General features: G+C 42.4%; 2 protein-coding genes across 3 annotated transcripts in view; both read right to left on the reverse strand.

Moving 5' to 3' along the window:
* The window catches only part of RSU1 (Ras suppressor protein 1), a 111,366-nt gene extending 108,187 nt beyond the window's left edge, over positions 1–3,179 (reverse strand). Inside the window, exons 1-2 of one of the 2 annotated variants that reach the window (XM_075143866.1) lie at positions 2,828–3,179; positions 2,436–2,547 (exon numbers count right to left, since the gene is read on the reverse strand). In XM_075143866.1, coding sequence (XP_074999967.1) covers positions 2,436–2,547; positions 2,828–2,905 — 190 coding nt within the window. In that variant the 5' untranslated portion in view covers positions 2,906–3,179. Of the gene's footprint in view, positions 1–2,140; positions 2,199–2,435; positions 2,548–2,827 lie in introns of those variants that run through there. The other variant, XM_075143867.1, reaches the window with a different exon arrangement.
* A 7,057-nt stretch (positions 3,180–10,236) lies between these two features.
* Positions 10,237–25,249, reverse strand: part of CUBN (cubilin) — a 149,051-nt gene continuing 134,038 nt past the window's right edge. The window contains exons 60-67 of the mRNA XM_075143880.1: positions 18,779–18,984; positions 17,761–17,923; positions 17,087–17,295; positions 16,305–16,452; positions 16,007–16,188; positions 14,735–14,900; positions 10,949–11,184; positions 10,237–10,557 (exon numbers count right to left, since the gene is read on the reverse strand). Of these exons, the coding sequence (XP_074999981.1) occupies positions 10,450–10,557; positions 10,949–11,184; positions 14,735–14,900; positions 16,007–16,188; positions 16,305–16,452; positions 17,087–17,295; positions 17,761–17,923; positions 18,779–18,984 (1,418 nt within the window). The 3' untranslated portion in view covers positions 10,237–10,449. The remainder of the gene's footprint in view (positions 10,558–10,948; positions 11,185–14,734; positions 14,901–16,006; positions 16,189–16,304; positions 16,453–17,086; positions 17,296–17,760; positions 17,924–18,778; positions 18,985–25,249) is intronic.

Here is a 25,249-nt window from a genome sequence, read left to right on the forward strand (position 1 = left end):
CAAAATGTTTCTCCAATCTTAACTTAATCTTATGTTTATATCTGAACATGCCCTCATTAAAGACAAGAAGTTAGGAAAGAACAGTCACTGGGCATGAAGCATGATGGTTATTTTTAACAAAGATTTTTATTTCATGGAAAAAACAGTGTTTCTGAAAAGGCAAGCTTTAACACTGCACTGTATCAGAAAGATATCCAACACACCTAGAAGGGAAGGCACCAGGTCAGACTCATTTAGCTTCCCTGCCAGTTCTGAGAGCCAGAGAAACCCAAAACACCCAATCTATGCTAGGAATCGTCATCCACTAGGAGTCAGATGATAGAGTTAGAAAACAAGCAAGTTTAACATTTTCTCAAACCATTACCCAAAATTCAGAGGTAACACCTATTGATTACTTTTTTAAAGGCATATTTGGAGGAAATTATTCCTTCTCCAGACAGGGAGTGGCAAATACCTTGATGATTAAAAAAAAAAAACCAAAAACAAAAAAAAACCCCTACAACACACCCAACTTATAATGCCTTCTCTGCCAGAGTGCAGAGTAACTGAAAAAGCAAGGAGGTCTCAGTTAACTGAACAGAAACCAGTCATCATTTCCCCCTCCCCTAACTTCCATCTCAAATTGGAGAAGGCCCCCCAAATCCCCACACTAAAGCAAGTCACACGATGTGCACCAAGAGTATCTTCACATAGACTTGTCTGATGCAGTGTAACTAGGGTACCACGAGTCTGCACTTCACATAGTGAGCTCCCTGCCAAACAAGCTCCAGATACTTAATTAGCAACTTGGTATCAGGGACCACCTGTGGACCACAGCGTCGCACATTGTGGTCCCTTACCCTGCTTGCACAACAAACCCAAGACAGTCTTTGTACAAGAAAAGCTTTTTTTTTTTTACTTTACCATTACTGATGTACTTCAATATTATCTTTTTTTCCCCTGTCTGAAAGATCAAAGTTGGCTAATTAATTATGTGTCTTAGCGTTGATAAGTTTAATAGGCACCAAGTCTACTTAACAAAAGCAACAGTACTCTGTTGCTGCCCCATACTCTTATTGCATTAGTTTACCTGAAAGGGATAAGTTCTGAAAAATGGGTCTGTAGTTAATGCGAGCTAAACACCACTTTGTCTCAAACAACTGTTCATCCAACAGAAATACAGTGAAACTTTCTATTTAACATGAATTCATATAGACAGGCTTTACACTGTAATTTTTCTGAAATCCAACGCACAACTCAGAAGCAGGAAAAGAATCAGTGAAGGATGAAGACTTAAGTACAGGACCTAGTTCTGCAAAACTGTACTTCAGTCTTCATCCTTTACTGATGGGACTGAAGATACTTTGCTCTGCTCCTGAATCTGCAGACAATGGTGAGTTGATAGCGAGCCACACATTCCCCTGAACTCATTTCCATCGTGAACTCATTTCCATCATGTAAGAAGAGTTACATAAACTTGCTCCGGATTGCTATGAAGTTTAACAAACATAGCAAAGAGTTAAACCAGGATACAGTTAGAGTTTCAAGTACATGGGTTGTTTTAGGTTTTGCTTTTTTCTCATTACATCATGCATTCAGGAAAATTTCAGCCTGTGGCACACTACAGCCAGTCACAACTTTAACTTACTGCATATCAGCTGTACCATAACATCATATGCACTCTCAGCCAAAGCAAAAGCAAGGTAAAGTCACCTGCCTTGCTCTTCATTCATGAGTTCTCCAGAATGCTGTAGTTAATTTACAGCAAATGCAACACAGCAGAAACAACATACTGTCACAATTCTGGAAACACATGCAATATCCAAAGTATGATATTGCTGTACCTGTAAAACAGTATTACCTCACTCTCCTTCAGAGACCAGCCATGCCTAGCTGCAGGCTAATGTCACCCTATCCCTTTCACAAACCAGTGGAGATGCTACTTGGCTGGTGGTTTTGTTTCGGTAGCAGGAAGAGGCAAGGTCGGACAGGAGGTAAAGTCTCCCCATCACCCAAGTGCCAGAATGACCGCAGAGAGAGACAGGGAGCGCTTAGGGTTGCAGGCGGTGCACGGGCAGAGGTGATGGGAGAGATAAGCCGGAGTCCCCACGCCAATCTCGGTCCCTCCAGAGCAGTGGGACAGGGGCTCTCCGGAACACACCCGCGTGTGGTGATGGTGCTGTCGGGGGCTGGAAGCAGAGCATTTCCTCCTGCCCACGAATCCCTCCCCAAGCCCCCGACGCCCAAAGCTTCAGGACACCCCCAGCACAGAAGCGGCTCCGCTCGCCCTGCCAGCGCCGAGGGGCCGGGGCAGCAGCCGGGAGCGGGGTGGCCCGCACCGCCCCCGCACCGCGACCAGGGCCGGGCTGCGCCCCCGGCCGGCGGCGGCCCCGGCTGGCCCCGGGACAAATAAGGAAGTTTCCGCGCTCTCCCCGCCCGCCGCCGCCGGTACCTACAGAGGCCGGGCACGTCCAGCATGTTGGAGATGCCGCGGTCGCACATGTCCACCTCGGGCTGGTTCTTCTCCCTGCTCTCCTCCACGATCTTCTTCAGCGACTTGGACATGGTCTGGGCGGGGCAGAAACGGACACCGTGAGGCGGGGCGGGGGTGCCGACCGGGGGCGCCCGCCGGGACAGCGCGGGTACGGCTCCCCCCCTGAGGGGGCCGAGGGCGGCGAGCCCGCTCCGCTCCGCGCTGCCGGGGGGTCGCGTCCCGTCCCGTCCCGTCCCCCCGCGCCCGCCCCAGCCCCAGCCCAGCCCAGCGGAGCCCTGACAGGGATGCCGGCCGCCCTCCCGCCCCCGGGGGGAGGGACGGGCCCGCCGCTGCCCCCAGGGCGACTCGACTCACCGCGCGGCGCTGCGGCGGGACGGCGGTCGGTGGCGCGGAGGCGTCTCCCCGCGACTGCACACGCCCGCCACGCCCCATCGCACCGCCTCGCCGCCCCTGCTCTCGCGCGCAGGCGCGCTGCGGCCCTTTCCCTGGAGCAGGGGCGCTCCCCGCGCCTTCTAAGGCCGGCCGGCCGCCCGAGCGGTTCCACCCACGGCTGGGATGGTGTTGGACCAATCAGCGCGCCTCCTCCGTGCCGACTCTCTGGCCATTGGCTGGAGGCGCGGAAGGAAGGTTCGCTGGCCAATAAGCGCGTCCCCTAGGTGATAGCGGGTTTTAGGCCGCGAGCCCCCAGGGTTCCGCTTGCGCGAGTGCGGCTTTAGCGCACGCGCAGCGGTGGGGGCTGCTGGCTGCCGCGTGGCCCGCCCGGCCCCGAGTGCGGCCTTGGGCAGCCGCGTGCCACCGCCAGACTGCGGAAGTCGCCTGCCCGGTAGCGGAGTGCAGCCCTGAGAGAGGGGCTGCCCTGTGGTTTCCACCATGGCGCCAGGCACCGGGGGCGGAACTGGCACCTGAGGAGAGGAAACTTGGCTCCCGTAGTGCTGCTGCTCGGGTGGTGGCCCGTTTCCCAGCAGGGTCACTGGGGTGCTTGTACACCTGGATTGGTGAGGGAACTTGGGGTAACGCAGTGTCTGGGGTTAATCCGGCCTTTCCTGTTACAAGCCTCACGTGGTTACACAGCTGTCTTTTCAAAATACAATGTTAACACCCGTTTCCATTTCTTCAGCACTTGGAAGGCACTTCATAAACCTGAGGAGGTGGGTTGTGGCGGGTACGGCGCCATTTGCAGAGAAATGGGCATGCAGGTGCCCTTCCCACAGAGCGCTCTGAGCAGCGGCAGCTCCTCGTGCCCTGGCAGGGGTCTGGACAGCGGCAGGGCTGTGCTGGGGGCGGTTGGTCAGCTCTGTCCTGGAGCCTGGGAGCTCTGGCTCTGCCCAGTCAGCAACAGGAGGAAGGAGGAGCAGCAGGGCTATGGAGCTGGAAAGCTCAGGCTCCCTAGGAACTGGCCAAGTAGTGTTTCAGAGCACTCAGAAGTTTGGTAAAGGCTACCTAAGGCAAAAAAAAATGGGTTCAATGAAATCAGTGGTTTCCATTTTTTAAGGTTTCTTTGTGGCTTTTCTAGTCGGCTCGAGTTGCAAAATTAGTCACAAGGCTGGGCCTAGGTTCTGAGCACTTTTAATTGACCTTGACACCATGATGGAGTTACAGCCTTACTGCTTAGAATATATTTACATGAATAACATTGTTAATAGGAGTTTAGAAGCTCCTACTTACTGGCATTCAACAGATATGGAAGCTCAGAGCAATTAATGACTAAATCTATAAAATGACCTAAGGCCAGGCCACCCATTGAGAACCACAGCCTTGAATTTTGCATATACGCTCCCTATGCACTGCACGGTGTTACTTAGAAGCCTAAAAATAATATCCACAGAAACCAAGATGATGAATGGGAAGGTGCCCAAACCAGTAAAGGAGAAACATTGCTGGAGGTGTAACTTTAGCTTTTCCTTTTCTAGGAATGTAAGGATTTAATGCTGGGTTGCAGAATTGCAGCATGTTTATCCCTAAATGGTGTTTACTACCTGGAGTCCTTTGCTGAAGTTACAGGCTGCTTTCAGATCTTTCTTACAAAACACAGCTGGAAGAACTTCCTTGCATCTAGATTGCTCAGCAGAACACACAGTCATTCAGATGTACAAGACAATGATGTACAGTTCCTTTTTTTCTGCAGGTACATGAATCAGGATCCCTTTCCTGTCTAAGAAAATGCCCTGATTGCCACCAGTCAGTTGTCCCAAAGACATAGGTGCCAGCATGTCAACTGTTCTTATTTCATGGAGAACCATCGCAGGCTTCATTTAGTAGCAAAGACTTAGGCAGATTCATTGTCTATAAAATATAGTCCTAACTTGCTTATTCCAACAAACAGATAAAGTACACATGACTGTGACAAGATACTCACAAAACGCTGTCATCATGGCTGATGAGAAGCTCACCTGGCTTCTCACTGCCCCATTTATGCAGTGGCCAAAATGATAGTGTATTACATTGCATGTGGCCTGGATGTCCACCTTTTACCCTTACCGTAGAAGTATTTAATTACTCCCTGCTTAATAAACATATTGTCATTATTCCCTTTTGTCAGGGTGAGGTTTTTTTGGTACCATCCACCTAATTTCATTATCCTCTTGTGTAAATAGTTCATCTATCACTCACACCTTCTATGTGATCTACTTTGGTTCTTGCTTTAGCAAACCTTTCATCTGAGTAAAGGCACTAATCAATACCCTAGTCAGGTCTGCATTGGATTTGGCAAAGAGGAATCGCTGTCAAGCCTTCCTTTTAAAGCTTCTCAGCTCCTCGTGAAGCACTAAATATCAACTGGATGAGAAGGCGTGGGAAGGTAAGTACATGTGCCACACTATCCGAGGTCATTCCCCGATCTTGAAAACTTAATTTTCGGGTTATTCCATTAGCGGTCATGCTCACGAAGACTAATTTCCTGCAGAGGGCCTATGCCACTGCAGTAGCCCCATCTCCCCTCTCTTATCCCCTACCACCTCTTCCCAGTACATCTGGTTCTTCCGCAACGCCTTTGACCCCAAATATCCTCAGCTCGCTCTATACCCCCCCAGAGGGCTGGTCAGCCTGTGTCTGGGGACTGGGCAGCGGAGCCCTCCCCCCATCTACGGCGGTTGAGCTCACAGTGCAGGCTTCTCCAATTTAAGTCTCGCTGTACTACCCAGCTACAGATTTCTTACTTAGGAAACACCTGTAAAATATCTTTGATATCTGTCAGATTTGTTCTAAATTTGTCACTTGCTCTGTAAAGCAAATGCCTGCATTCTTTGCAGTGGCTGGCCTATGCCTTCTGTCCTTAGGATAGCAGGCTGAAGTAGGTGACTGAGGTAGAGGCATGGCCAGGATCGTATGGCAGAGCTGCAGCTGCCGTGTGGTGGCAGGAGGAGGGGGGAGTTGCTCCCTGCACCGGTTCCCCCCAGCCTGCTCCAGCGGGCAGCGAGCGCTGGACGTGCCTCCCGCTGGCTCCTCTCGCTCTGCTGGGGCAGCAAGGGGACGAGCGGCTCTGACGCTGCCCTTGCTCTGGCTGTCCTAGGTAGTCCTTCTAACCAAGGAAATGAGGTTTTACATTATTACTCTATTTTTATCCTTTTGTTTTTCCCCTCCAAGGAAAGCTATCATAACGGTCAACATTAATGCAGGTCAGTGTATCACCAAAACGATACAACAGCACCAGGCACCTGCAAAAACGGTTCTGTACTGCTAGGCACTGCTACTAAAAATTTATCCGTCAACATTACAGTAACTATGTGTGACAGCTGGCACACAATATTTATTTTGCTGATCTTTGCCTTATAAAAGCAAACTTCTAGAATTTGGCCTCTATTTTTATTATCAGCTAATAAATATTTTAAACATTTATTTGTTAGTAATCCTGTATTGTAGCTATTGTTGTTATTATGAACAGTAGTCAATGCTATGAATTTTTGTTACATTTCATTTTAATCAGGACTGCAGAATAATTCTGCCATTTTAGTTTGGCAGCTGACAAAAATATAATTACACTAAATATGCTAATTCTGATGCCTAGGACACTTACCTTGAGTTACTGTGGGAAACTGAGACACCTCCTCCTTTGCTTTATGAGCTGAGTGAAAACTGTTTTTCAGCCAAAATTGCTTTGTAAATTTAACTAAAATTAGCTAATGTTTTAAATTGACCAGCACCACAATTTCTAGCATTTTAGCTGTATATCTTCTCTCTCCTTTACTTCAAGTAACTATAGCCCCAATGATCTCATTCTAGAATTACTCCGCATTTATTGTTCATAAAGAATAGCCCCGCCACATGGGAAGGGCAATTAAAAAACACTGTTACGGACCTTTTAGTGCTTATTCTTCAAATCCTAGTCTTTGGAATGCTTACCATTCATATATAACTGTCTCGTAAAATATACTTTATATAAGAATAAATATATATAGTAACATGCAGAAGATTTACACGTAAGTTAAAAACATGCATGTTCATTATCCGTGTTTTGTCATTGACGGGGGAGGTTGTTTGCAGTCATGCAGGTATCGTAATATGGACACGCAGCATGCAGAACTATGACATTATCTATAAAATAGACAGCAATGTGCACAGACATAAAAGCAAAGATATTCATGCCAGTATTGTGAGATAAAGCCATAAATCTTATTAAACACAGATTTTGTTTTTTGAATTGTACACTGCAAAAAACACACAGAAGTTAATTCTTTTTAAATTATCTGTTTAGTTGTTCCTGTTTGCTTTTGCTGTGCATTCATTTTAAATGACTCCTTACCTTCCAAGACAGAAACATGGCTTAGCACCAGCTCTCTCCTCTAAGGACCTCCACTTTAATACTCCTGCAGTGGTATTTCTGTTGTGGTTCCTCATATAAAATGTTAGAGGACAGCAGTGGGTTACTTTGTTCCTGTTTTTTTAAAGAATGGGTTTGATAATTTACTCTAATTTTAGACTTTGACTATTTTTGGCGAGAGTCAGTTGGGCTAGATCAATTGAACCTTGTACCAGCAGCTTCATTCAACAGTCTTCATGAGCACAAATTCTCTGCTGGACTTTCATTTTTTTCTAAAGAACCTCATGCATTTTACTCATTTGTAAATAAAATTATGCGCAGGTATGGAGTATTTGTAACATTTAAAGATGCACCAAGCATTAGTTATTGTTAGATTAAAAAAAAAAAATCTTACAAATTTCTCTTCTTCCCGTTCATAGTGCTCCTGAGTCTTTTCTTCTGCAGAAGTTCAATGATTCCATAAAATTTCTTTGACATTGTGACAGAAAGTCATGCCGAGACCAAGTATTTATCATATCAAAAAATATCTGAAAACATTTAACCTGCTTTAAAGTGAAACATGCTTTTTCTCTTAGTGAAATGAATCTTTTTGAAGTACAAATTTCAGCAAACTCATCAGTTTAACTGCAGTTCCCCTCTAGAGCTTAAGGCCAAAGGTTGTGTTACCAGAATGGCCTCATGCACATCACAGGTCACCAGAGCGCATCTACATACTATTCACTAAAAGTCAACAGTAGGCCAGCCTCAGCGCGGCGAGCACGGGGACGGGGGTGTCCTCGGGGAACTCAACTTCGTGTCCATAAACTGTACGATGTGTGGCTGATACCAGTCTCAAAAAGCCACTAATTAACTTCATTCATTAAAACCATGTACAGGTTTGTATTGGTTGTCAGTTTATGCTCTGTCATACTCCCGACAAGGCCAAGGTTTAACCTGAGAACTCATTGTCCGTCAGGCCGTTCAAGAGAAATGAACGTACCGCAGAGCACTACCCACAGCGGCCGGGAGCTGTTTGGGGGAGACGTGCCCTTCGCTTTCACCTGTGGCTTCCAGCTGAGCTGCGCTCCAGGCTGCTGAAATGCAGAAAATGACAGTGTTCTCGCCAAGCCGATTGTTGCCTAAAATCTGATGCGTCCACGACCAGCCACCTAGCAGCAAGAGACAGCAGCCAGATCTTGAGGGGATTCTCTGCTCTGCACCGCCTGCACCAAGTCCACAGTCATTCATAGGAAGGACAAAACCACAATCGACATTCACAAAGCCCAGCGATGCAGCCGTCCACAAGGAAGAAATGAAGTCCTCCTGATCTCTGCAGGCAAACAGCCGAAGCCACGCTTGACTGTACTTGCAGTGTCTTACACACTGCTATCTTTAGAGCTTATTTTGTAGCTTTATCTCCAGGTGGTTCAGATGACTTTGTTTTCTTTACTGCTTGCTATCCTCTTTATGGGCTTTTTAAAACATTTTATGGACAAAGATTGTATTGTCCCTTGATTGCTAATATGAAATCAGTTTGGCGTGAGCAAAAGTTTTCCGGGCCAGTAATCTGAAAATGTTTAATTTGACTATATGGTCTTTTTATGTCTTCCCTTATTAGAGGAACTTTCTGTTCTGCCGGCAGCTCAGTAGGACATAGATGTCTCCTAGTTTAATCCAAATACAGATATTTCTCCTTTTTCGATGTTATACTTCAGCATGTTAGCAGGAGTAGCACCTGTACACAGGCTAGGTTTTTCTTGGTGCTTGGACAATTCTAAAATGCTGGCTTACATGTAATTCTGTTGGCCAGTGGGAGTTCATAGGTTTCTCTCTTTCTAACTTATTACCAGATCATTTTGAGTTGTACTTTATAGCTTGCCATCTACCTTTTTGCCCTTTTTGTCTGTTTTGTGTTTTCTACATTTTCTTTTAACCAGGATGGCTCCTCAGCCACTATGAAGTTTTGTATTTTTGTGGAATGATGGCTTTTTCGGCATTCACTGGCAAATCTTCAGAGAATTCCTAGATTTTGTTAAAACTGCCATTAACAGTTTAATGTCATTTCATAATTAATTATTACAGCAATCACGTAAAGGAATTACTTTCACTGTGACTGACTCTTTGTAATAGTTATGAAGTGAGAGTCCTCATGAGGCCCATGTTCCTCTGCTGCTATGTAAATTCCTCTTGCCTGCCCATCACGGGTGACATTCAGGAAATGAATTGGTCATTCGTTCTGGGTTGTGACAAAAAATGTTTCATGGTGGGAATCAGCATCCTCTGCAGACCCCGCCAACAACATTTTTTATGTATGATGTGTGTTAGCCTCGGGAAGGAACAAACTAATTCTAGTCACAAGTCAACTGATATTTTTATGTTTGCCCTATTCTGAAGTTATATCTGTGTTACAAATGTCTAGGAAGTTGCCTACAAGTTGACTAGGAAGATGAATTGGTTACTAAAAATCTCACAAGTTTTGCATAAATTCAGTTGTAAAATAGATTTTGAAGCTTAAAGATATAATTCAATAAATATAATCACAGGTATTTGTGTATATTGAACATGATCCTGACATAACTTCTTGATGTGATTAAGATTTAGTACCACAGCTCATCCTTACTGTGTTAAACCTCAGTGAATGCTTGAGTACTTATTCAGCTGGGTTCTTACACCCAATCCACAGTATTACAGAAAGTTCTTCAGCAAAGTTATGTGTGTAAATGGTAGCAGGACAGGGGCCATTTTTTAGCAATGTCTGATTTTATTGTAGTTTGAATAAAAATTTAGGTAACGCTTTCAAAGGTTCTTGGGACAAAAACACATAACTATAGAACTAACTAAAGACAACTTCATATCTTAGCTTCTCTTATCAACTTTATGTTGAATATTTTGTGTTTATGTTTTATCCTGGCTAATTCACTTCCTGTAGCATTAAATGTAAAACTTTTTTTGGCATATTTACTCAGAGCGTTTGAAATTATGTAGAAGAATATAAAAAATACGTTTCAAAAACCAGCATAACCTCATTTTCACAGTTGGGTAGGTAATAGTTTATTTTCAGTACAATGGGAGATCATATATTTTTGACAGAATTCTAAATTTGTAACAGCTACACTTACAGTGATTTTTAAAAGGCCTTACTTCAGTTGCAATTATCATAACCAAATTTCAAACTTATTTTATGATCGCAAGTCTCTTCAGTACAGCAAGGAACGGTAATATATTTCTTCTAGACAGCGCTCTAGCTCGTCCAGCTTAACTGGAATCCTGATGGTAAAGTCACATATTCAGCATGAAATTTTATATAGACTTGATGAGATGTAGCAGTAAATGGAGAGATGTTTGTATCCTAAAAGTAAAGACAAATGAAAAACTTTATAGAACACCAAGATCCTTTGGAAAAGCCAGTCAGAGAGTTAAAACTGAGGCACAGATCGGATCTGTGGAAGGGACCTCAGGTCTGTGCTAGATACTGCTTTTGCATTTCTCCCTCAAGGTATTACAAATGTTTAAATCACGAATACAACTAAATACAGAGCAAAATAGCTTGATGATGCCTCCCACTAGATGTCACTGTAAGGTCTGCATCGGAAGGCTTCTAAGGTGCCACAAGCCTTATGCCTTCACTTCCACTCATCTGTATGGAATTCGTGCCAGAATTGGGGAAACAATCCTAAATACAGAACAGTAAAGATACATTTTAACTGCTTACAGGGTCACAGACAGTAGGGAATACATACCATCCCACAGTATGGCCCGGCTGGGGGATAGCTGGCGTCTGGCCCGTTGTAAAGAATCAGATAGTTGCTACTGCAATCCCCTGGGTCATCGATGCTGATGAAATCAAAGTTCACTGTGACAATTTGTCCCTTGGGCACAGTAATGGCCCACTCACAGTCAGTGTTGTTGTGGTAAGTTGCAGGGTAGCTGGGACTAGCAAATGAGCCAGCGCTGCCGTATAATGTTCCTCCGCATCCTGGAAACAAACATTGTTAATTAGCTTAGAAGGCTTAGTTTCACAAGATACTACATGATGCTACATTAGCACAGTATTAGTAGTAGCACTGAAAGAGAGAGACGCTGGGAGCTGGAACAATGAATGTGGCTAAAAGAGCATCATTCCAATAAGAGACAAAACTGAGGCTCTAGCTTCAACAGCCTGAGAAGAATATGCAATGGGCATTAGACCATCGCTGGCTATTACAAATCAAAACACCCAAAACTCTTTGAAACAGGAACCAAAGTCTTAAGTCTGTGCCTTGGTCATTTCAGTTCCCAACTACTCAACTAGAGACAAATTCTCTTTGGCTGTTCTTTGGAATGAAAAGTAGTGAATCCTCATCTGATAGAAAAATACAGAGAACAACTCGAAAGTAGTCATATTAAGTAAACTAAAGGCCATTTATACCAAAATTCAATCTCCAACAGTGGGCAGAAGCAGATGCCCTGCAAGTTTATAGAGTAAGAGTAAGTATGTGCAGATCATGCCCCAGACTACTCTCACAGTCTCCAAAAATTTTCAGCTCACAGCTCCCAGAGATGGCATCTTTGTATTTAACAGTCTTTATCAGATGTCTTCCGTGAACTTGTTCAGGTAGCCCTCGAATCCATGTAAATTTGCAGCATCCGATGGGAAGGAGCTCCACAGCTTAACTGCATACTGGGTGAAGAACTGTTTTGTTTGGTTTGTTCTGAACCTACCACCTCCTGGCTTTATCTGATGGCCTCTAGTTCTTCTATGGGAAAAGTCAATGAACAGTTGATCACTATTTATCATGCATTATCACTGAATTTTATAGATCTCAGTAGTTTCTTAATCAGATTAAAAAGTCTCAGCACACCTCATACAGAAGCCATTTTTTGTGTTGAGCACTTAGTTATGCTGGCTTCTTTATAAGAGGAGGAGACCAGAACTGTGCACATCATTCAATTTGTGTGTGAACTATGGATTTACACAGTGGCTGTCTGTTTGTTCTCCCTTCCTTTCATAGAATCATAGAATCATAGAATCATACAGGTTGGAAAAGACCTCTAAGATCATCGTGTCCAACCGTCAACCCAACACACCATGTCCACTAAACCATGTCCCTAAGCGCCACATCTACACGTCTTTTAAATACTTCCAGGGATGGTGACTCCACCACTTCCCTGGGCAGTCTGTTCCAAGGCCTGACCACTCTTTCAGTAAAGAAATTTCTCCTAATGTCCAATCTAAACCTCCCTTGGCACAACTTGAGGCCATTTCCTCTCGTCCTATCGCTAGTTACTTGGGAGAAGACACCAACACCCTCCTCGCTACAACCTCCTTTCAGGTAGTTGTAGAGCGCAATAAGGTCTCCCCTCAGCCTCCTCTTCTCCAGACTAAACAACCCCAGTTCCCTCAGCCGCTCCTCATAAGACTTTCCCAACATAAGAATTTCCCAACAATTCCTAGCATTGTGCTAGCCTACCTGACTATTAGTGAGCTCTTGCTTTCATGGAACTATTTTACCCCCAAGATCTTGTTGCTGAGTACTAAAAGTCAACTCAGAGTACTAAAAGTCAACTCAGAGCCCATACTTTTGTAAGTAAAGTTAGGATTGTCTTTTTTTGCCCACGTTCTTCATCAACACTTCCCTACACTGAACTTATCTGCCTTTTCATCACCAAGCCACTCAATACTGTAAGGTTATTCTGCAGTGCTTTTCAGCTGGCCCTGAGCTTTCCTGCCTCCAGTAACTTAGTGTCATGAACAAACTATTACCAGCTATTCGCTGCCATTTCATAAGCCATTTATGAATATGCCTATGATGTAGTCACTACACAGCATTATAGTTAGGTTATTTTCTTGGGGCAAATTTCAGTCCTCTTCAGGCTTAGCAGTGCCTAGGTCTTAGGGCATATCACAACCGGACTATTAATGGAGTAGGCTGAGTCACCACCACCACCTGTGGATCCCAAGATAGAATCATAGAATCATAGAATCGTTAAGGTTGGAAAAAACCTCTAAGATCATCATGTCCAACCATCAACCCAACACACCATGCCCACTACACCATGTCCCTAAGGGCCTCATCTACACGTCTTTTGAATACTTCCAGGGATGGTGACTCCACCACTTCCCTGGGCAGCCTGTTCCAAGGCCTGATCACTCTTTCAGTAAAGAAATTTTTCCTAATGTTCAATCTAAACCTCCCTTGGCGCAACTTGAGGCCATTTCCTCTCGTCCTATCGCTAGTTACTTGGCAGAAGAGACCAACACCCACTTCGCTACAACCTCCTTTCAAGTAGTTGTAGAGCGCGATGAGGTCCCCCCTCAGCCTCCTCTTCTCCAGACTAAACAACCCCAGTTCCCTCAGCCGCCTCTCATAAGACTTGTGCTCCAGGCCCTTCACCAGCTTCGTTGCCCTCCTCTGGACACGCTCCAGCACCTCCATGTCCTTCTTGTAGTGAGGGACCCAAAACTGAACACAGGATTCGAGGTGCAGCCCCACCAGTGCCGAGTACAGGGGCACGATCACATCCCCACTCCTGCTGGCCACACTATTTCTAATACAGGCCAGGATGCTGTTGGCCTTCTTGGCCACCTGAGCACACGGCTGGCTCATGTTCAGCCGGCTGTCAACCAGCACCCCCAGGTCCTTTTCCTCCGGGCAGCTTTCCAGCCACTCTTCCCCAAGCCTGTAGCTTTGCATGGGGTTGTTGTGGCCCAAGTGCAGGACCCGGCACTTGGCCGTGTTGAACCTCATACAGTTGGCCTCAGCCCATCGATCCAGCCTGTCCAGGTCCCTCTGCAGAGCCTTCCTACCCTCCAGCAGATCAACACTCCCGCCCAGCTTGGTGTCGTCTGCAAACTGACTGAGGGAGCACTCGATCCCCTCATCCAGATCATTGATAAAGATATGGAACAGGACCGGCCCCAATACTGAGCCCTGGGGAACACTGCTCGTGACCGGCCGCCAACTGGATTTAACTCTGTTGACCACAACTCTCTGGGCTCGGCCGTCCAGCCAGTTTTTTACCCAGCGAAGAGTGCACCTGTCTAAGCCGTGAGCCGCCAGCTTCTCTAGGAGAATGCTGTGGGAGACAGTGTCAAAGGCTTTACTGAAGTCCAGGTAGACCACATCCACAGCCTTTCCCTCATCCACTAAGCGGGTCACCTGGTCATAGAAGGAGATCAGGTTGGTCAAGCAGGACCTGCCTTCCTTCCGTGCTGGCTGGGCCTGATCCCCTGGAAGACCTGATATCTTCTGACCTCTCAGTGAAAGAGGTAGATCTTCATCTTAAGTGGACTACATCCTCTGAGGTTGCTAAAGTCAACATTAGAGAGAGGGAGTTGCTTCCATCACATAAAATGGATCTTGCCCCACTGGTTTTCAGGAAAAACTACCTCTCTCCAGTGACTGAATAGGGTGGACTATGGGTGCTTGGGAAGATCTTCAGTGTTGCTGAGGCAGGACCCAAACTGAGCAGGCTAAATTCCACATTTTTGTGTTTTCCCTCTATGTAGAATTGCTAAGTGGAATGACTTTTAATTACAGTCTTACCACTTGATGATGAAGTCCAAGTAATTTCATATCCATCATGAGCCCCTGAAAAATCACTCTTGAAACGAAGGTAGACAACATGATTTTTGGGGAAGATGGGACTGGGCACAGTGTTTCCACAGAACCTGCCAAGTAGTGGTGATTGCACATCACTCCCATTTCTGACCTTCAAGGGACACAAAAAAACATTGTCAACATTAAATCCCTATGCCAGTTATACACCAGTACAATTATGCAGTGATGTAAGCACAAACCATGTAGTGACTTGCATGCATACCATCATTATCTTTTTAATACTATTATTTTTCCTACTATATATTCCTCTATAGAAGGAAAAAGAGATCATTAACCAGTCTGTCTGAGTTTTGTAAGTAATTGCACAGAACAAGTATCATCAGAAACAGGTAGCTAAATTTTATGGTGTGGTACATCTCCTGACTGAAAACATTACTTGACTAGTGGCTAAGATGCGCTTTTGCAATTCAAGCCCATGTTTCACTTTTCATAAGAAATGTTAATATTCCAGATGAAAAGATTAATTCTTTACCCTGCAGACCACTTTTTTCCCCTGGTCACATTAAGACACAGATCATATTACATAGCTCAGATTTAATCTGATGTTTTTTTCTCAGCTCCAATAATGCTGGTGCACAGATCCATTTCTTGAGACAGTAAAGAGGATATGAAAGGAGAACTAAATAATGATTCTGCCACAGACATCTGATTTTTGTCATCTGACCAGTGAATAGGGAAACATTCAACAAGCGTGGAAGGACAGAGTGAGGATTGTGTAGGAGGATATGCTTTTTATTGACACAAAGTACCTTTGCAAGTATCCTACACTTGTTACTAGAGCTCCTTTTTTTTTTAAAAGAAAAAATGCTTTTTTAGAAAAAAACATTCTTTTTAAGAAAAATATCAAGCAGATGGAATCTACTGCTGGAACGAAAGCACTCAGTTTTATGGCTTTCTGTTCATGCACAGATGTTAATATCGGATGAAAACTATCCCGGCTTGCTCTGTTAACTGGGTAACATCAACAAGAGCTAGGTAAAGATGAGCTAGCTGATAATGAAACTATTTATTCATTGGTTTTGGGCTTACTATAGTGTGTATTATTTAACCTCTTACTAGACATATGAGTACCTTTCACCATAAAACTGTAGCAATAAATTAGTCAGTTCAGCTCAGACTTCATCCAAGCTTATTAATATCCTTTGAATTCAGCAGATTTTGACACAGGTCCACAAAATGTGTATACTTGCTTGGTACCTCTAGGAAATCATGTGAACACTGGATGCTGTCTTCCAAACTGAAAGCATGGAAAAAGAGAGAAATTGTGTGATTCAGGGGAGCTCGTAGAATGATAGAACAGTCCATATTATTGGGGTGACGACCAGGCCAGCCAGGGCTCTTCAGGTAACCAAATGGTTGGTTATATTCTCTGCTGCAACCTTGAGACAGAAAACCAGAAATATGTAAGCATTTCAAATCTCTGTATTGCATTTCACTGTATGGAATAAACAAAGAGAATGGTAGGTAAATTTTTTAGACATTTCTTCAAGCTTACCTGTAGCTTGATAGGTAAATCTGACTCCATTGTTAATCATATATTCATCTGATTTGAAAGTCACAATGGCCGTGCGATCGTAAGAATAAAATTCAGGGATTAGAAAAGTTTCAGTGCCACAGAATCTATGGACTGATCCTTGGCTGTGCTGGAATTCAATACATGTCAAATGTTACTTAATGATATAATTCAGTTTTCTACTTACTGAACTTGAGGTGAATAAATCTCTCAACACTTTCTATACCAGTTATACAAACGCATTTTAAAGTTCTTGTGGAAATCACTTAATAATGTCTCAACATTTTATGTTCAATTATTATGAGAAACAAATCAAATGTAACAGGTATTTTCATGCTAAAGTAAGAAACAATGAAGAAGGTTTAGAATAATATAATGCAAGGGATATAAACAGGTTTTTTTCTGGTGCTTTTTACAAACACTCTTCTTGGCATGAATATTCATTTTTATTATGGTTCTTGGATGGGAGGAAGTACAATTAGTTTATGAAAACTTGCTGTTGGGCAGTATTTTCTGGGTGTTACGTTTGGCAGCTCTGTTACTTGGTGCAACTGTGAAAAATTGTGTAACGCTTAGCAGGTCTAATTCAATGTGTGCTTCCATGAAGTCTGTGTAGCAATTAACACGCCTTAAGTGCTTTGGATGTGCCCCTCACACAGAATCATCAATTAATCTATTGCCAAATGATGGGTTTCCCCTCTCTTTACAAAGAGTGAAAGGAGCTGAATGTGAATGGGGAACGGTATCAACTGTAAATTTCTTACTGCTGGCGAGTCCTGGAGCTCCAGGTAGTTCTGAGAGCAGTCCTGGCTGGGATGGAGGTGGAAGGCATCTACCACCACCCTGACTTGCTGCTGCGGAGGGGCATCAATGACCCAAGTACAGAGAGTAAACGGTGGATATTCATTTGGGAAGTTAGGAGACGTTGCAGTCAGGGATGCAGAAGTTGCATTATAAATTCCTCCACACAGTCCTGTGTAAAACAGTAATAATGCATCATAGAGTGAAAACCTTTCCAACTGGGGAAAAATATTTATTGAGCAAAACTATACTGGACAATATACTTTTGTATTTACCTGTGACTCTCTAGAAGGAAAAAAAAAATTGAGGAAAACACATGCTTCTGCTGTGTCATTGTATGTCATAAAACTCAAATAGATGTTTGTTCCCTATAGTATCAGCGTATTTGTTAACAGTGTGTGTTACTGGTTTGCACTCCAGACTGACAGCCACCCAGCAACCAGTCAAGACCGAAGAGAATTGCACTGGCCTGTAGCAGTGCTGATTTTAGCGTGCTTATAGATGCTGTGCTAAGAACTGTCTTTGCCCGTTCCTGAGCCCTATATCTAGAACAAATTTGGATGATTTATTATTCAAATATGCATTTCCACAAAAGAGTCACAACAATATATATACATACATATATACGTATACTTACGATCCACTGTGGCGTAGGTAGCATTGAAACCCTCCCTTTCCACAGAATTGTCTGTGATAAATGCCACAGTTAAGGAATTGTGGGTAGAAAGAAAAGGAGCTGGTGTTGTAGATCCACAGAATGTGCCAACTAAATTGGCATTTTCATTATATCCATCATAAACCTGAAATAAGAAAAGTATATAAGCCACTAACAGTTTAGGCACAATAAACAAATAAATAGAAATAAAATTCTCTGACCTCTCCTGACATTACAATTTCTTTTACTTGAAAGCACAGTAGGTGCTCTTGTGCTTTAACAGGATGTTCTTGAAGACTACAATTATTCACTGCCATATTAACTAATTCTGTCGGACATTGTAAATCTCATTATGGAACATTCTGGTCCTGTCTCAGCAAATCGATGAAAAATTTATTCTATTTTAAATTGGCATTCTGATTTCTTTTTTATATGTAATCTCAAAGCGCTTTTCAATGAGAAAGATTGATTTTATTCACCAAAATGTAGAATTCATTCCTACTTTCATTGAGCATCTCTAGTGCTCAACAGCATCTATAACACTCCTTCATGGATCTTGCTAAGCAGCATTCTGCTATCCTACGCTCATCTCCAAGAAAATAGCTTTCACAGGTAAGCATTGAGCGTCAAGACTTATTTATTCAAAATTTTATAAACTAAAGTCTTTTCAAGCAGTTGTGTGTGATAATGAATCTGCAAGTTTATTTTCAAAGTGCTTGAGTTTTGTTTTGTTTCTATTCTGTGAAATAAATACTCATTTATATAGGCAGTCTAAGACCAGAAGCATGTCCCCATAACAATGTTAAAACTCTTATTGGTTTCCAAAAAGGCAGGATGTCATCTGGAGTAGTAATCTAACCCAACAAAAAAATTGTAATTATATTAAACAATTTAATTTCTTCATAAGACCATTTTCTATTAATTAAGTTTTAGCCTCATGAAGAGGATAATAGATTGTATCTCACTGATATTTTCTTGTTAAAATACGCAGTTATCTTACTTTGACATAATCATATCGGCAAGCCTGAGCAGACTGTGCTTCAAGCACGAATGAGGTGAAGGTGAGGTTGATCAGTTTGTTCACAGGCGCAGTTATGATCCATACACATTCCAGATTTTTCTCATATCTTCTGGTCACATTGGAGACTGGAGAGCCAAAGCTGGAAGCTGAATTTGTCAAGTAACCACCACAGCCATTCTGAGGTCCTGTTGAAGAAGCAGAAGTTTTCTAAAAGCAATTCCTGGCATTTATTTAATCTTCATATCTTTAATGTCAATCCAGCAGCTTTTTCTGTGCTACAGAATTTTATTGTCCTGTCTCACAAGGACTATCTGAACAATTAAAAGGCTTTCAACACAAACAGCGTTAGACAGATACGAATCACAATTAGATTTGGTAGAGTGAATTAAGAAAGGCTCATGTCTTCTGTTGAATATAAAATCAGAATACACTCTGAAAATGTAGCAACAGATTTTTTAAAAGGGACTGTAAGAAGACAGAGGACAGAAATTAAATAGAAGAATAGTGGTTAGAAAGCCTTTTAATGTAATTCTTACTTGCTAGTAAGAGTACTTGGACAGTAGGGGGCACTGGGTTGTTGACTTTGAAAATCTGGTTAAAAATTAAGTTGCTTATTTTGGCAATACGACCTCTTTCTAGGGGGATTGAATTTGGCAGCCTGACACTGGGACCCAGACTCATACTCAGGAATCTAGCTAAAAGGAACTTCTGGAAGTGTTTTGCGTGGTGGGAACTTACAACCCTTCTGAAAAGCAGGCTGCTTTTCATTTGGATCCCACAGAGCTAAGTCCCTCACTGTAGTTACTCGCTGTGAAAATTTGAACTCTGTAATGTTTTCAGTCACATTGAGAGAAATTACTTTTGGAGAAAAGCAGTTATTAGAAGATCAGAACCCTTTTATTGTGTCTAATTACAAACAAGCAAAAAATACAGACTATCTGAAGGGATTATTTTTTTTTTTTTTACTTTTTTTTTTATATGGTTTGATTTCCAGAGGTTGGACTGGGCTAGTAAATCTGATCAATTCAACTTTATGCTTCCTTCCCCAATCTCTATGGGGTTTCCTGGCCACTTATTTAATTCAGGAATTCAAATAAAGTATGGTCCATACTCTTGCTTTGAGTCTGAGAGAGTTTTTGTAAACTGCACAGAGCAAAGCGGTAACTGCAAGCAGCCTGCTGTCTCCCACAGCGAATCCTTTTAGGAGAATTAGATAATAAAAGAAGCTACAGCTGTGGCTAAGCCACATGAGCAGAGTTTCAGAATTTCATCTGCGTGTGTAAAATATGCCTGTCTGGCTGCCACGCAGTGACTTAACCTTGACACACTGATATATTTCCAGTCATATAAAACTGCGCCCTACTTGAGCTACAGTATTACAAAAGATCACTCTGGTGAAAAATCAGCATCCAACTATCAGGATTGCGTCAGTAATCCGGGGTTGGAGACAGCCCTGTCTCGCAAGACTGTAATAGTTAAACCAGAGTGACTAAGGCTAAATGTCACCCTGCTCTACTAACTAAAGCCGGAAAAACCCCACCCTAAAAAGAAGTTTGCTTAAAACCAAAATCTTAATAACATGAGATTTAAGCTTCTGCTATAGCTAAAAATGAACAGAAGAAACTTATTACAAAGTGAAGAAGTCAAGAATTAATAGACTCTAGTCCAGTTTTGTGGGCTGTTAATGAAGTCAGAAACTTGGAAAAGTGTTAGTGTTCATTCCAATGCCACTGCAGAAGCTGAGAACAACAGTGGGGGAAAAGCGAGCAATAAATCACATTCTTACAAATAGTCTAGGAAGGAGGAAAATGTCAGACAGGAGGGTACCTGGGCCCTAAAAAGGCAGTTTCACTATATTTTTCTCTGGGTTCACCCTTCTGCATGATTTAATCAGTCCCCCTCATTGGAGCCACTTCTGCTCAGCATTTTGGACATACTACTCTGGACATACATGTCTACTAAACATAACCTTAAGCATATAATCATTAGGCATAGATCATAGTCTGATCATCCAGTCCTGCAATATTGAGTCTGTAGCAATATATGGGTCAGACACCTTACAAAGCTCCCCTTCACCCTTTTCAGGGTTAGAGTTGCAGAGATGCCAGTCAGAACAATGCAACAGGAATCAGTGAATTGCCACAGTCACGAAACAGGAAAGCTCTCAGTGCTGTTGGATTGTCCTTTTTTTGGATATAAAATGTCTCGACTTTTGGAATGGTGCGCTTCACTGCTAGCTGTGCAGCTATAAAGACAGCTCAGATGACAAAAAATACCGATGTGGGTAACCTGTGTGTGTACAGCACATAAAATGGACCCGACAGCGAGAGAAACAGCCAAATCCTCATTATCAGAAAATTAATTCTAGCTAGTATAGCCAGTAATAGCATCTAAGGGGAGATAAATAACTAAAAGTATGATTTACAGTTAATAAAGATGAGGTTTCATCATTGGCTTTCACAATGCTTAGCCTGCTCAGCCAAGGTTGAGTCAAATGCTTACAGGACAGTACGTTATAAATAATGGCTAGACTGGAAGCCAACCAGATATCAAGTAGCCCTGCATCAAGCCAAATAAAGAGCAGCCCTTGTTGAAAAATCTATCTTTGTGTTTTTCAGTACTAATCAACGTTACATCTGATTGCAGCCACTAAAAGTTACAGAATAGTGAAGCTGTGTAGATCTAGGGAACGCCCATGAGTAAATGAAGAACCAACTGCTTAACAGGAGGAAACTCACGCTAAGAGAAACACTATTGCACTGCATTTTAGCCAGGACACAACTCATAGTTTCAAAAATCAGCACCACTTCTGAATAGAAGGCCAAATAGTAGCCATCCAGACTGCTAGTGATCATTGATGGAATGATGTTTATCGTTAGCTAATACAGCCAGAAAAAATTGTAGCTAAAATTTAAGCAAAATGTGGGAAAACTAAGTGTCTTAGTGGCAAAACTAAGAAGTCTGTTAATTTGTAGAATAGCCTCCTAGATATTAAAAGCTAAACTTGATAAAAATAATGAGAAATGTGCCTTATAGAACAATTTGTGTGGGCAGATGGATTGACTACATGGCTTACTGTGTTGTTTCAGTCTCTGGTTTCTTACTTAAAATAAAAATCATAAGGTCATCATAAATCAGATTGCAATCTTGTCCTCATAAACAGCTTGCCAGAGAACACAAGTTATGAGACGAACTAGGGCACACACTGTCATCACTAATTGGTTTTGGTGGGAAGCATTAATGAAACTAAAAGGCTGAAGGACCATTCAGAAAAGAAGGAATTGAAGGTTCCCTACGGCAAATAAAAATAATTACAGCAGAGAGCAAGCACATGTTTCTCTGTTAAGAGTTACATCCTCTAGGTATGGAATGAAGATGAAGATGAATCTTTGAAGCTGCCTGCCTTTGAAGCACCGCCAGGGGTAAGGTTCATTTATACAGGTATGGATGCTACGAAAGGAAGCCTACTGAATAGTTTTAAATCTATCAGAAACAGCTAAACCAATGACGTTTCGAAACACAACAAACTAATTTTGCTGCCCTTCCCTTCTCACTAAATGAGCACCACAAACACCTACTAGAAGGCAGCAAAGTTCAAAGAACTGTTTTAGTTCTGCTTGAACAGTAATGAAAATTCTCTCCCAGATTTCTGAATCACATTTGGTCTCACCTAGAAGCATCCCTGGGAACTCTAGGCTTCTCTCTGATCTGAACTAAAAATCAGAATAAGCAAAGATTAAGTCTGCCAAGACTAATGCTTCTTTCCTGACGGGTCTTATTTCCAGTGCAGAGGAGCGGCTGGACTAATTGTGGCTGTAATAATTATCTCATAGCTTGTTTGGATCATGGCTTCAAACAGGAAGGCTCAGAAGGACATAGAGCTGGAGAGAGGAATCGTACTGTCGTATTTGTCTCATGGCTGATGTGAAGGTTGGTAAACCTTCACAAGTTGAGCTGTAGAGGTCAGTTCCCATGTTTGGCAATCACTGTACAGACACTGTGACTTCGCATGGCAGCAGGACCCTTGCAGCAGTGCCTACCCCGACCACAGTGCCTGCAACGTTTCAGGAGGAGACTTCCTGACTCTTTTTAGTCCTCAGCCTAGCCTTGACACAGAAGGGGTTTTTGACTGGTTTGATGTCCTGGCAATGGTTCCAGCAGTGACATTTAGGACTGTAAAGCCCCAGTCTTCTGTTTTAGCAGGATTTCACAAATGCTGTCAAACAACATTCATATTCTTAAGTTTTTAGACTATTGGCTGATCCCAAATATAACAGTCCAGACATGCTCTGTGCTAAGCCTGCCCTAGTTCTGCAAAACTGTGATGTATGTACCATCCTATCCATCTCCTCAATGCTCGTCTGAGAGACCAGAGGCAGACATGCAGTCTGGCCTCATTCTAATACTTTCTAATACTGCATTAGCATGCCTGTTGGCATCACAGCCACCCAGGCCTTTGCAGATCTCTCTTGCGATGTGAATAAGAAATGTCTCCTCACCCTTTGTTTGTGTGCACCGGAGAACAGATTTTCAGCTGAAGCAGACATTGACTTTAGTGAAGCTAAGACAATTCATGCCAGCAAAGTTTGCCCACAGTTGTGTGAAGTGCCTTTAATTTGAATATCCCATTGGCTTTTAACTGTTTAGTCACCTACAAAGTTATGTTTAATCACTGTTTCCGAAAATTATTTTTCACCTAATTTTTTCAGATCAGTTGGAAATTTCGTATTTAAAAGTCTACCTCTTTTCTTGTCTGTCCAGTTTGAGTATGCAAACCACTTCTATTTATTTTGCTTTGGGAGAAGAAATGTCACAGACATTAAATAACTGACATTTCTGAGAGGCATTCGTAGACTATCCCTTAACTTAACAGTTGTATTCTTTTCAGAGATATTGAAGCGATGTATTTCAAAACTGCAAGTGCTTTCTAAATTTAGTCATGACGCATATTTTTATATTTGAGCCCCAAAATACATTTAGAAACAGTTCAGGAATTGTGACTTATGAACATATATTCTGAGTTTGTTATGGATGTTCTGATTTTCAGAGACTATAATAAGATCAAGAAAAGATATTATTAGCCATGATTTATTCATTATTTTAACAGATTAAGCTAATCATAGTTAAGCCATGACAATGTAATGACTCTGAAATGTGTAATATTAATGTGTTATATATTTGGTAAAAAATCATATGAACCAAAAGCCCAAAGAAATTTTTGCAAGAAGACTTGTGAGTTTCAAGCATTTTGCTTCTCAGCTAGATCCTCTGCAGCACCAAAGTTTAAGTCCAGATTGGATATCTTGAGATAACCCCTGGAAACCAGTCCTAATGGGCTGTGAAATCTCTGCCAGGCACTGCTGCTTTTCCAAAGGCATGAGAAAACGCAACAGCATTCACATGCCACAGTCAAGGACACGTTCCTCTCAGATTTTTTTGTTGGAGGGAGAAAAATTTGCGGGAAACCTGAGATTCAGCCGTGCTGAGTCCTTTCCCACTTAACAGGCCATAACTGCTGTTGTCAGTACAGGTGCCTGGTGCCACCTACAGCAGGTGCTAACATTATTTACATAAATCAGTGCAATGAATTACTGCTGGTGGTGTAATAATTTAAAAATGACTCACAAAAAAACACCTAACCCTGACCTATGCAATAGAATAACCAAACCAGTATTTTACACCTTATATTGCCCATTCAGAACAGGGTTTTTTTTCAGCAATTCTGAACAATCCAAAAAACCTCTGCAGCAACAGCGCATGCTGAGCACTGCTGAAAATCTGCACCTAGAAACTGAATACAGAGTGAGCCAAGCTTTCAGTTTGCAGGGCAGAACTGGACTTAGAACTATATTATGCAAATTTTTTTGTTGATAAAATAAAATAGCATAAAAATTCTGTGAAAATTCTACTGGATCCATTTTTTAAAAGTACACTTTAATTTCATTAGGGGAGAGCATAACAGTAAACCCATTAGTGGTAGACACTTACTGTATTGTATTCCAAACAGGAAACAAGTAATTCAATACACAGCTAATAGAACAAGGGAAGACAAATACCTCCGGGTGATTTATCAGGTAAATTACAGATCATTTTGTCAGGAAGAAAAGCATAGAGGTTATAATTTATTTCTGTGATATGCATACTAGATTATTCATGTAAATTAACTCTTTTTCTGGTATACCAGAGAAGATGCCTTTTTCCAACTACTTTTCTTCTAAACCCTACTCGCTTATGCTTTTTTTTTCCTATGTAAAATGATTAATATTCATTCAGTAGAAATCCTCATTTGAATAGAAGGACAGAGGGATCCTTGAGGGAAAAACTGGGCAAACTGAGGACAATGCAGAGGACTTCACATTCCAGCAGTTTAATGATTGCCAAAGGTTTTGGAGGCATTTCTTCTGCCTTAGAGCCTACATCACTAATTTTCTCATTGTTGCCAGCCTATTC

This window comes from Calonectris borealis, chromosome 2, assembly GCF_964195595.1.
Source record: "Calonectris borealis chromosome 2, bCalBor7.hap1.2, whole genome shotgun sequence".
In the NCBI taxonomy this organism is placed as follows: domain Eukaryota; kingdom Metazoa; phylum Chordata; class Aves; order Procellariiformes; family Procellariidae; genus Calonectris; species Calonectris borealis.